A 13,521-nucleotide genomic window follows, 5' to 3' on the forward strand; every position below is an offset into this window, starting at 1 on the left:
AGAAAAACAGACGAGAAACAGAACGACGTAAAATCACGGGGAAAGACATGATTGTAAATTCGAGAGATAAATTTCGATCGCTCCGTGCTCTGAAACGTTTAACTAGAACATTTTTTCCGCTTCGTAATTGTACTTTGAAAGTGGTTACGGGAAGCCCCGAAAATAATTGAAAGAGAGTTTTCGATTATATCTATGATTGATTTTTTTCCAGCTCAAAGCGGACCATAATTTTATGGTCTCAGAAAGTAAATCTCTCACAGAAAAGTTAACTTTTTTTAGCGAAAAGAAAACGATTTTTACGGTTACAGGCAAATAGTTAGGATTGCTTCTTGCTGTGTGTTGAATAATGTTTTTTAAGTGTGGAATTACGTCTATAAGACATAGCAATTTAGCGGACATTAGATGTTTCTGTAATATGTTTTCGACGTTGACTTTACATTTCGCAACGTTGACGCAAAATTTGCAACGATGCAATGCAACGTTTCTGAGATGTTGATTCAATGTGTATGTGCTGTATGAGTTACTTTATTTATAATTATCCTTTCAGCGGCATGTGTAAAAAATTCTTTTATGTGGAACAAATTTTCTGCAATATCGATAAATCGCTTTCTCGATAAATTTGCGTATTACTTGTTATGAAAGGATTTTTAACTCATGTTTCTTTTTACTGATGTCACTGAAAGGATTATTATAAATAAATTAATATCCTTAAGCGACATAAATTACTTTTTGCACGAAATGTTTTTCGACGTTTTGAGAATATGTGGGGCCTTGAAAAAGCTGATGAAGTATTATTCACCCAAATTATTTAAATTATACGCGCGCATAAGTTTCCTGTTTCGCCTGCAACTTGGTAAACGTTGCTCTGTTTACTACCAAGATTCTCCCGGCTTGTCACAGTAAAACCAAATAATTTGCAGTGACTACAGGCGTGAAGCAGCCTTTAGTCTTTCGATTGATGATTTCCAAATATGCTCTGCGTGTGGTTATTCAGGGTCACCTCATATATACACGATTGCAGCAAGATATATCGTGACCAAATCAGGTTAAATTCACGTGATTCGACATATTTATCGGATTAAAATTTCACTTTGATTAACAGTTTTATCCCATGAGTTTGGTCCTCGTCGGCTGTTCTGCAATTCGCACGTTTTATGCACACTCCATTATTATTATAGTTCAATCCGCAATCTCATTTCCCGCGAAATCGGCATATATATATATAGACGATAGCGCAGATAAGACGATCTAAAGGAATACATTACTGCTCGTGGTGCATTGAATAGTAATAAAATTCACCGACGAATCGTTGTCCAGTATTGTTTTCGACGTGACACCGAATATATAATCGTCCGTCAGCTTACGTAACTAGTGGTCGACGATGAGATACAAAAACGAGGTAGTCGTATGTGACTCCGACAGTGTCCTCGCGCACGTTACCTCGAAATAATCATTCGTGTCTCTCCGACTGCGTCTCGTCGTCGTCGTCGTCATGGAATTCTGGGTACTGTTGTCTCTCTTGGCCAGCGGCTACGCTGTTTACCGTTATTGTTTCAAAGGCCTGGACTACTTCAAGAAGCACGGGATTCACCATGTGTCACCGTGGCCCGTGTTGGGCAACCTGGGGCCGATGTTTCTGTGCCAGACTTCGATGGCCGAGCTCCTGAAGAAGGTATACGATATGAGCCCGAACGCTAAGTACGTCGGCTTCTTCGACGCCATGAATCCGGTAGTGATGATCCGCGACCCGGAGCTCATCAAATCCATCGCCGTGAAGAACTTCGAGATATTCCCCGAACATCGTTCCTTTATTGACGAGGTCAACGACCCGATGTTGGGTAAGAACCTGTTCTCCCTTCGTGGCGATAAATGGCGAGAGTTGAGAAAGCTGCTGAGCCTCGCGTTCACATCCGGCAAGATGAAGACCACGTTCGAGCTGATGTCCAACTGCGCTGCCGACTTTGCCGACTTCCTATCGAAAATGCCGACGGACAAGAATGTCGTGGAGTTAAAGGACAGCTTCACCAGGTACACGAACGACGTAATCGCGACCTGCGTCTTCGGCATCAGCGTCGACTCCATGAGAAACCCCAAAAATGACTTTTATATGTACGGCATGGAGGCTACAACTTTTACCATCATCACCACCATCAAGTTCTATTTATGTCGGAGCATGCCGTTCTTGTGCAAGATTCTGAGCATCAAGACGGTTAGCAATCAAATGACCAGGTTTTTCAATGATATCGTGAGAAACACGATGTATACCAGGGAAGTAAAGAACATCGTGCGGCCGGACATACTGCAGCTAATGATGGACAGTAGAGGCAAGAGAGGCTCCGGTAAGGAGCTGACTATCCAGGACATAACTTCGCAAGCCTTCCTTTTCTTCATCGGCGGCTTTGAAACAGCCTCCACCTTAATGTGCTTCGCCGCTCTCGAGATTACCACGAATTCGGACGTGCAGGCGAAGCTGCGTGCCGAGGTGGACGCGGTCATGAAGGCCACCGATGGAACGTTGACCTACGAGGCAGTGAAGGGGATGCAGTACTTGGACGCTGTTATGAACGAGGCGCTCAGGATGTACCCGGCGGTGCTCTTTCTCGACAGAGTGTGCGTGAAAGAATTCAAACTGCCTCCGGCGCTACCCGGCGACAAGCCTCACGTCCTGAAGAAAGGTTCGACTGTCTGGTTTCCCGTTTATGCTCTTCATCACGACCCGAAGAACTTCGAAGACCCGGCGAGCTTCCGTCCCGAACGCTTCTTAGACGAGGACAAAATGGGCTTTAATCCGGACGCGTATCTCCCGTTCGGAATCGGCCCGAGGATGTGCATCGGCAAGAGGTTCGCCTTGCTGGAGACCAAGGTGATGCTGGTGCACCTGCTGGCCCGTTGCGAGCTGAAACGTTGCGAGAAGACCGTGTACCCGATACGACTCAGCAAGAAGAAGTTCACTATCCTCGCGGAAGGCGGATCCTGGATCAAGATTCAGCCGAGAAGTGACGCTCTCAATGTTGTATCGCCGAACACTGTCAGCGGCAGCGCGGCCAATGTCCAAATATAAGTCCGCGGCAGCGTTGATAGAATATGTATTCGATAATTTATAATCACAACTTATGCAAGCATGTATGATTCATCCTTCCCTTATTTTAATCTGTGGATTTATTGTGATTACATAATAATCATTACGTAATAATGATACTTTATTTTAGGTTAATGAGCCTATTTAATGTAATATCCCGCCTTGCATCTGTGATTTTTCCTACAATTATTTTCTGAAGTGGTAAATTTAAAGCACTAATTTTATCTCAGGTACGATCGTTATTGAAAATTCGAGTGGTTTCTCGTAGAAAATATATGCAAATATAGTAAGTAGGCAATTCTTTAATCTTTCTTCTCGCATGTTGGGTCATAAATTCGCATTGATTTATTGAGCTTTTTATTAGAGGAGTTATTAAGATTTCTGCTGACGCTCTACGCCTATAAATGCGTGAATAAATTTTAGATGCACGCTTTCGCGCTTAAAACCACATGGATTTGCCCAATGTTTACATATTCAGAAAAATCGATCAGTTACGTTTCCGACTATAAAGAACGTAATAAATATTGCATTCTTTGCTCAAGGCCCAACTCAGTTTGTCGGTCAATTCGTTCTGTGTGCAATCTTGCATATCAGTCTCGAAAGATGCTTACGTTAATCAATTGAATGACATATTTTGACGTATTTGATATCCGCGTGCTGCTTTCATACACCTTCCGTGTTATCTCTGATACATACAATTGCGCAATAGTTGAGAAAAAAGTCCAGTGTTGCGCAAAATAAATTATGTTTTGCCGTCTTGTCCAGATGGAATATGTAGTCGTGTCTTCTCGGCACGCATTTGTCAACAGTTCAAAAACAAGCGAAAATATGGCGTCGTCCTTCGCGCCTTCATGCGTGTTTCCCACGTCATTGTGCTTCTGTTGCGCGTAACGCTAACAGTTCTGTGCGTGTCTGAATCCCTTTAATGCCTCATTTAGGCAGTAGTTTTATTAGTTTTTATTGGTTTTGGGTACAGGATGCCTAAAGACTAACATAGGAGCCATTCCATACATCGATCAAAACAAAGAAAACGTTACTCGAGGGAAAGATCGCGGAATCGCGACTACAAGGTTAAATCTCGCGGGTCTCCCGAGACAAGATGCTCTTGCGATCCCAGCGGAAGATCACGACTTTTTTCCGAGGAATCCCCTCAAAGGACCATCAGGGAGACCCTTGAATCGAACAAGGAAAATGACGCCACATTGGCAAACGAATTGTTTGGTGAGCGGCAGAGGACAATTGCTCTTCCCTGGTGGGCGATGGGGAAATCGTCCATTCAGAGGTCTTTATGCAGGCAGATGGGCAGACGGTTCTTCAGAACCGGGCTGGTGAACCAGGTATGTTCCTTCGTTACGGCATAGAAGAAACATAACCGATTGCTCCATCTGACCGTGCCTTTTCCTATTTGTACAACAGCAGCACCAAGACGAGTTACCTTCCACGCTGAGAAATATTCTAGCATTTATGAGGAAGCAGAACTCGTCGAAGATTCCGGAAAGTTCGGAAGTTTACCCTTCCCCGGAGGGCGATAATGATATCGCTTCTCCAGAGGTTATTTTTCACGCAGATGAGCAAACGGTTCTCGAGAACCGAGGCGGCGAACCAGCGACAGACGCGTCGACGTCTATTTCCGATCCTAGAGTCTTTTTTAGTATGATTCCCCATACGATAGTTGAAGACGCTAGCTCTAATAAGGAGAACGAGATCTCATCAATGAGCGATCTATTCGTAGATTAGCAATCTTCAGCCATCGATGCTTCATGGAATCTGATCATACTGGAAGCAGCGAGTTGGTATGCTTGGGCCTTCCGAAGATTAACGTGGAGTTGCATGCCGCTCTCGCGAAACGACAGAACGTCTTAAAAAGAGACGGATATCAGTCAAAAGAACAGCTCCGAGTCGGAGCTTGTCTCAATGCATTGGGCTCCGACATATTGGATCTGTTAAAACTCCAACAAAACATCCCATGACGAAGACATGAAGGCTGCCATTAAAAAGTTAGCGGAGGGGATCCACCTGTTGGCGGATCACCAGTTCCGTCTATCGCTAACCAGACAAACCTTTATAAAGCTCTGCCTGACTTTCGTAGGAAAATCAGCGATTGACTGTTCGTCGGTGGACGATTGGTCTTTTGAGCCAGGTTTTGCAGAGGGTCTGAAATCAGCTCAGGCGTGTGAAAAAGCAGACAGGGAATCATCAAAACAGACCTCTGCTCCGACGATGGCGAGGAAAACGACATAGGGAATCGCCTCTTAATTAAATGCTTTTGTATGGGAACGGGAGCCCATAGACCTCCTCGCCCTCGTTATAATTACGTATGGGACGCGGCCCCAGTCATTGCTAAGTTAACCACGTTCTACCCCTATAGTTCGCTCTCTCTGGAAGTCATATCGAAAAACCTAGTTCTATAAGTTCTACAAGAAATCACAATAAATAAAAGAAAAATTAAGTTTTCTCCCTAGCGCTACGGTGTCGCTAATCGTGTTCTAAACATCTACATATTCTATCCGGACAAGACGACAAAGCATAATTGTAAAATCAAACGAAGGGGTATGTAATGTAACGGAGAGAGAGCGTCGACACCTTTCGAACGACAGAAATAGAAGAAATTCGCGATATTATGAAAACGTTCCAAGATAAGGTATTATTCATGCAACATTCAGCAAAACAGCTTATTATAAATAAGTTTAAGCTGATTAAGAATTATAAGGATGTCCTATTTTTTAATTAATTAAACCTGCGGTTTTTCATCTGAGTACAATTTGAATTATGCTTGATGTCTTGTCCGGATGGACACTTCCCACCCTCGAGAGAAGTTACTTCCCCTTTTTTAATACATCCCGTTCGGAATCGGCCCGAGGATGTGCATCAAGATTCGCCTTGCTCGAGACCAAGATTATGCTGGTGCACCTACTCACTCGTTACGAGCTAAAGCGTTGTGAGAAAATCGTGTACCCGATGCGACTCAGCAAGAAGAAGTTCACTATCCTCGCGGAAGACAGATTCTGGATCAAGATTCAGCCGAGAAGTGACGCTCTCAACGTTGTATCGCCGAATGCCGTCAACGGCAGCGCGGCCTAAATATAAGTTCGCGGAAGCTCTAATGAAGAATCGAATATATAATGCTACTTAGAGATTAATAGCCGAGTACAAAATTCACAAATGTAGCGATGTGGGATTGACACTTGGATATCTAGTGCGTCATTATTTTTAATAGGGAAATAAGACTTCAAAGTCTGACGTATGACGTCACGCGCATGTATGCGACGCATATACGCTCGTTCAATAATTTTCTTTTAATTTATTCTTTTGCGTTGCGCCAGTGAGAGACAGTCAAGCGAATGATATAGCGATAATGTTACTTATAATCGCAAGTTATGCAAGTATGATTCATCGTTCTCTTAATTTCATCTATAGATTTATTATGATCACATGATAATCATTACATTGTAATGATTGATAGTTTATTTTAGATCAATGAGCTTTCGAAATGTAATATCATGGTATGTATTTGCGGTTTTTCCTACAATTATTTGCTAAAATGCTAAAAGTAAAACACTAATTTTATCTCGGGCAATGTCATTATTGAAGATTCGAATGGTCCTCTTGTAGAAAATATAAGCAAATATAGGATGTATATAATTCTTTAATCCTCCGTCGCATGTTGAGTCATTAATTCGCAGTGACGTACTGAGATTTTATCAAAGGTATCATTAAGATTCTTCCTCACGTTCTATATCTATAATATGCGTCAATAAATCTTAATTCCATGCTTAGACTCAAACGGATTTGCACAATATGTACATATTCATAGATATCAATCAATCACGTTTTCGATTTTAAAGAGCGTAATTAATCGCATTCTTTGCTCAATGCGCAATTCAGTCGGTCGGTGAATTCGTCCTGTGTATGTGTGCAACCTTGCACGTCAATCTCGAGAAATGCTTGCATTAATCAATTGAATGACACTTTTACATATCTGATCACGTGCTGGTTACGCGCAATTGCGCAATGGTTGAGGAAAATGCGAGGTATGTAATGCTTATACGAGGTATGTAATGAAAAACGGGGGTAGAGCGTCAACCTCTTTCGAACGACAGAAATAGAAGGAATTCGCGATATTATGAAAACGATCAAAGATAAGGTATTATTCATGCAACATTTAGCAAAATAGCTTATTACAAATAAGTTTAACCGGTTGATTAAGAATTATAAGAATGCCCTATTTTTTAAAATCGATCGCGGCGGGATAGATCCGTGTAACGGCTGCCTCCTGCGCTAAAAGAACCCGGTGACGGAGCTTGAGTGACACTGTGCGATCCGACGACGAGCGGAATGGACGTCCCTCTCGATAGCGAGCGAGCGAAGCGGCTGAAATATCGGAACGAGTCCTGAGGAGAGGCGAGCTTCGGGCGGCGAGGGCTGAGAAAGAGAATCATTGTGCAGCCGCGGTTAAAAAAGACTTAGAGTTGCGTGTAATTCCGGGTTATTTGCCGTCGATTCTCGGCGGCACAGTTGGGATAAGAGGACCGGGAAGTTGAACTCGTTGGAGGTCCGGAAGGGCGCCCGGAAGGTAGGGTCGCACGGACTTACGAGGTTTAGGAGGCCACGTCGCAGGGCGACAAGGGCCGTGCTCGAGAGAGAGATCCCGCAGACGCGGGACTCGGTTGCCTTCTCTAGTTGCCGGTCGCACAGTCCTCGGATAATTGTTGTCGGTATTGTATTGTATATTATATATTCGGTATTGTAGTGGATATTATATAGTATCGGTATTGCATTGTATATTATACAGTGAGCCGTGTCAGGAGCTCGTATGGTTGTGGTGGAAACTGCTTCTGGCGAAGAGCTAGATCGGATTGTACGTGATCGGCCGGAAGCAGTGACTACTGTCGGGAAAGACCCGGCTGGCGCCCAATGGAAAATCCGGTGAGATTCGCGTAACGACGCTGGGCAAGAGAGCTTTTTCGTTAACACGAGGCGCGTTAAGATAGCTGCCGTCGAGCGGCTCCGATCCGCCGCATAAAGCCTCTCGCGGGACATCTCAGGCGAGGGATCGCTCTGTTTTGATCGCGTTACGGAATCTCCCGGGGTATTGAATTCAGCTGCCTATAATTGAAAGAACTCAGGCCAATTCAAGAATTGATATTTCGATATCACTTCCGGTTACGATTATCAATTGTGGAATTGATTAGTTGTCGGAAATTTGAGATGAATTGAATTAAAGTGTTGTTATTGTTACTGTTGACTGGTCTCTAAATTATCACCTCTTCCGGTTCCTCCCCGACGTGTCCGCGAAATCGAGGAAGAACGCGTAAGAACCATGACGCTGTACCACGAGGAATAGCAAGGGATTCGACTCGCTTTTAGCGAAATAAACTGAACTAGCTGAGGTGGATCCGCTGCTGCGCGAAGGCGGCAGCGAAGAAGTCCCGCAGACGACGCGAATTATGGTAATTACTTATTTGTAATAAGTTATTTGACAACACATGCAGTATCATTACCTTCGCGAGCAATCAATAGCGCAAAATCACATTCGATCGCATCGGAAAAGGTTTCACGATATCGTTAATATCGATAAACATCTCACATGAATAGACAAAAATAGGCGTATATAGATAAAGTTCTATGCAGAGAACAAAGTTCTGTTTTCTAATGGTGAGAGAAAAAAATGTTGAAAAAATATTTGTTCGGCGGATAATAATAACATATTTACTTAAATATAATTTTTTCCTTCAAATAGAATAAACAATTGCTTTCACGAAAATTGTCATTAAGAAACATTTTTTTCAGCGTATAAAAAATATATATTAATATAAACATATATGTTATTATTATCCACCGAGTAAATATTGTATATCTTATTATTTAGATATTTTTCTTATCAGTGTACGGCTCTTCTACTCGTCATCTTTTTACATAGTTGACGCATATATAAGGTGCATCCATTAAAACAAAAATGCTCCAATTTTTCAAAAAATCATTGCATTTTAGAAAAAAAATTCCGAAGAAATGTTGTTCGATTTTGAGTGGGACACAAATGATAAATCAGTTTGACCTTGCATGACAATTCCAATTGTCACATGAAAGTCATAATCATTAAAATTTTGTAATCGAAATTACAATTTCTTTATTATAGATTTTTGTAGAGAAGACCAAATTTATTTTATCACTTTGTGACCTTTCCAAACCAAACAACTTTTATTCTAAATATTGTTTCCTAAGACGCAGTCTTTCTATATTTAGATATATTAAAAAATAGGACATTCTTATAATTCTTAATGAACCGGGTCAACTTATTTATAATAAGCTATTTTGCTAAATGTTGCATGAATATATCTTATCTTTGAATAATATATGTCTCAATTTATAAATTATGAATAATATCTTATCTTTGATCGTTTTTATATCGAGAATTCCTCATATTTTTGCCGTTTAAAAGGTGCTGACGCTCTCTCTTCGTTTCTTATCACATAACCCGTATAAGAAAATACGAGCTATAGATAGGAAGTTATATAAAAGACTGCGTAGCACTGAAAAAGGGGACGAGGAATGGTGGTGGGACAGTTCAATGCAATATCAACCAAGTACCGGCAGTTGTTCCATTAGATTCATATAAGCAACATCGCAGATAGTTTCTCTGAGTCGTTTCACTTCTCGCTCGATCGAAATCGACTGATTAAGACACCGGGCACAATCACCTGCGAACGAAGAACTTCGCGCGATGGAACACTGGTCGTTACTGTTGTCGATCGTGATCGGCGCTCTCGGCATCTATTACTACCTCTTCAAGAGGTTTAATTTCTTCAAGAGACATGGCGTCCTGCATATCCCGCCGATACCTGTGCTGGGAACCATGACCCCGGTGGTGTTCCGCCAGATCTCGATAGGCGAATTCTGGCAGCGACTGTACAATTTCCGGACGGACGCAAAATACTACGGCTTTTATGCCATGACAATGCCGATCTTCTTGGTGCGCGACCCAGAGCTCCTCAAGGACATCCTGGTCAAGGACTTCGAGAAGTTTCACGACCGCCGGCCCTTCGGCGACGTCAACGACCCGCTGATGAACAAGAATCTCTTCTCCTTGCAGGGGAGCAAATGGCAAGGTATCAGGACCCTGATATCGCCGGCGTTTACCGGTCACAAGATGAAGTTTATGTACTCCCAGATATTGGAATGCGCGGTGAACTCCGCGAGGTTTGCATCGTCGTCGGCGGCGGACCAGAAAGAGCTGGATACGAGGGATATGTTCAGCAGGTACACGAACGACGTGATCGCCACGTGTGTCTTTGGCATCAAAACAGATACCATAAAAAACCCGAAAAACGAGTTTTACGTTCACGGTCGCAACGGCACTAAATTCCTCGAAACTTTTATCGCTCTGCTGGCGTTCCTCAGGACCTTCTCGCTGGCGCGGATCTTAAACTTGCGGATGGTGGACGAGAAGGTGACGAAATTTTTCCTAGACACTGTCAAGAGAGTGATCGAGAAGCGCGACGCCGAGAAAATCATACGGCCGGACATGCTGCAACTGCTGATGGACAATCGCGGTAAAAGCGTGGCCGGCGAAGAACTCACTCTCGAAGACATAACCGCGCAAACGTTCGTCTTCTACTTCGCCGGCTTCGAGAGTACCTCGACCACGATATCCTTCCTGGCGCACGAACTCGCGGTGCACCCGGACGTGCAGGCGAAGCTGCGCCGGGAGATCGACCAGACCTTGGAGGAGACTAACGGCCGGATAACTTACGACGTGATCAACCGGATGAAATACTTGGACGCGGTGATCAAGGAGACTTCGCGGATGTATCCGTCGACCTCGTTCCTGGAGCGCGTGTGCTCGAAAGACTACGAGCTGCCGCCCGCGTTGCCCGGCGAGAAGCCCTTCACCATGAAGAAGGGCATGGTGCTCTGGGTGCCGATCTACTCGATCCAACGCGACGACCAGTACTACGACCAGCCTGAGGAGTTCCTCCCGGAGCGCTTCCTGGACAACGTCAGCTACGAGAATTCGCCGTATTTTATGTCGTTCGGCCTCGGGCGGAGGATGTGCATCGGTTTCCGCTTGGCCATGATGATGATGAAAGTGATGATGTTCCAACTGTTGGCGCGATGCGAGCTGAAGCCCTGCGCCAAGACTTCGAAGCCGTTAAGGCTCGAAAAACAAAGTATGCAAATGTTGGCCGAGGGTGGATTCTGGCTGAGTTTCCAGCCCAGGACCGACGTGCATCCCGCACTCGATTCCGCGGTGGTTGTTGACGACGCCGTTGATCCTTGAAGAGATCGCGAACGAGCGAGCGGCTGGCCGGAAGAAACGGCAGCGGCATGCTTATTGTCGTGTTAACAGAAGTATAATCGCTCGCATATGATGTTTAAAAATAGGGCACAAAATGTCTTACTAATATATGTAACACGATATCACACAGAGATAAACGCTGTTGCGTCAGTAAAATTGACAAGCGACTACGTCGTGATTTATGTAAATCTTCTGAATTCAGTAGCAGTATTGTTGAATTCATTTAACGAAAACGCTAAAATCGATATACTATTTTGTTCTTATCTTCTAAAGTCACGTTAACCCGTAAATGAGGTAAAACCCGTAGATAGTAGTTAAACTAATTCACAGACGCATGAGTAAACGAACGTTTCGTTTTTGATTACTACATTGATGCTTTCAGTAATTTGCCTTCATTCTTGGATTTTGCAAAATAGCGTCAATAGCCGTGACTTTCTGCTAAGTTTGAACGCGTCTCTCATTAATATGCGCGCGCGTGTTGCCTACTGTTTTGTCTAATAACTGCATGAGAATTGCGATTAATAAGATTAAATATGTTGTATTATTAAATATATAATATGCAGCTCAATTTTTTCGCAGAAATGTGTGCACTTTAAGACACACACTTCCGCGAAAAATTTAAGCCGTTCGTGTGATCTGATATATCTTACGAGACGCAAACACGGAAATCGATGTGCGCGGCCGGACGGCCGCCTATATAATTCATTTCGCACAATTGAGAGAAAATATCGTGGTTATTATCAATATTACGCGCGCGCATATTAATGAAAGACGCATTTAAACTTGGCAAAAAGTCATTTTTGCGCCGCAAAGCACAAAGCGTGCATATCTGTAAGAAAATGTCTATAAATGTAACATATAAAAATATATTATAATGTGACACTTGATTAACGTATGTAATATGAAATTATTACTACATAAACTGTACGATTAATCGTCGTAAGCGCTATTAATCAACCTCATATAAACATGATATATAAAGTAACACGACGTATGCTACATTTTAATGCAGAAACTCGCGCGAATGTATCGGAAAATTCCATATTGTATATTTCATATCGCTCTTAAAAAATACGATGTTTACGCGCATATATTAATAAAATACGCAGTATCATGAGTTATAATGGCAATGAGTTCTTCACGGAAATATTGTGCAAGAGTTATATAAACGTGGGTCTTTTTATAGGATCATTTGTCAATGTCGGAATGAGCGGGACATAAAAGAAAGGAAAACAGACGAGAAACAGAACGACGTGAAATCACGGGGAAAGACATGATTGTAAATTCGGGAGATAAATTTCGATCGCTCCGTGCTCGGAAACGTTCAGCTATAACATTTTTTCCGCTTCGTAATTGTACTTTGAAAGTGGTTACGGGAAGCCCCGAAAATAATTGCAAGAGTGTTTTCGCCGTTTCTCCCCCGTTCAATTTGTCCGTGGAGAGACAATGCATCGCTTCGAGCCACCCTTATGATCCCTACTTCATCAATTCCTGGCCCTTCTCCGACACGCGTCCCTTCCCGACGCCGGTAAGTGAATTAGATTAGAAGGAGTACTTTTATATCGAGTCGGGTTGCCTCATTGCGCGCGCGCACACTCCGGAAAACGGAAGACCGCGATCGTTATTCTTATTTTCTTCAGTAATCGCGCTGCGGACCGCTTATTACGCGTCTCGTCGTGTAATTTCGCGGAAATGTTCTCCGCTTGACGAAAAAGGAGGAACGCGAGATCGGTCTCGGTGTTCGCGCTCTCGTTATTGTAGTCTTATTTTGCCGCCGATCCCGCCGGTTCCTCGCCGAGAGAGCGGCGTGTGTGTATTCAAGTGTACACACTGCCGCGAAAAAATTGAGTCATTCGCGTGATCTGATTACACGTCTTACGAGACGCAAACACGAAAATCCATGTGCGCCACCGGACATCTTTTCATTATCATTCATTAGCATTAGCGCGCGGGAGCTCCAGCCAATGCTCCCGAGTCGCAACCGCTAATTATCTAGATTACAATGATCTCTTCTCTCCCGGCGAAGAATAACCACTTCTAATGACCGAGTCGCTCAGATGCAACATAGTGTCCATTTGCCTCGATGACGAGAGCGCGGCACGCGAGAGTCTTATTTAGTAGAGAAGCGGTCTGTGCGATGCGCGCG

At 43.4% G+C, this 13,521-nt stretch overlaps 2 protein-coding genes across 2 annotated transcripts; both read left to right on the forward strand.

The window, feature by feature from the left end:
* Positions 1-917: 917 nt before the first annotated feature.
* LOC106745417 (cytochrome P450 9e2-like) lies at positions 918-3,214 on the forward strand. The gene has a single exon (XM_014621000.1). The coding sequence runs from the start codon at positions 1,493-1,495 to the stop codon at positions 3,059-3,061; it is 1,569 nt and encodes a 522-aa protein (XP_014476486.1). The 5' UTR covers positions 918-1,492; the 3' UTR covers positions 3,062-3,214.
* A 6,403-nt stretch (positions 3,215-9,617) lies between these two features.
* On the forward strand, positions 9,618-12,489 carry LOC106745427 (cytochrome P450 9e2-like). Its single transcript, XM_014621019.1, has one exon. It carries the CDS (start codon positions 9,801-9,803, stop codon positions 11,355-11,357), a length of 1,557 nt encoding a protein of 518 aa, XP_014476505.1. The 5' UTR covers positions 9,618-9,800; the 3' UTR covers positions 11,358-12,489.
* The last annotated feature ends 1,032 nt before the right edge of the window (positions 12,490-13,521 follow it).

The sequence above is a fragment of the Dinoponera quadriceps genome, unplaced genomic scaffold (assembly GCF_001313825.1).
Source record: "Dinoponera quadriceps isolate SergipeBrazil2010 unplaced genomic scaffold, ASM131382v1 scaffold1651, whole genome shotgun sequence".
NCBI lineage: Eukaryota > Metazoa > Arthropoda > Insecta > Hymenoptera > Formicidae > Dinoponera > Dinoponera quadriceps.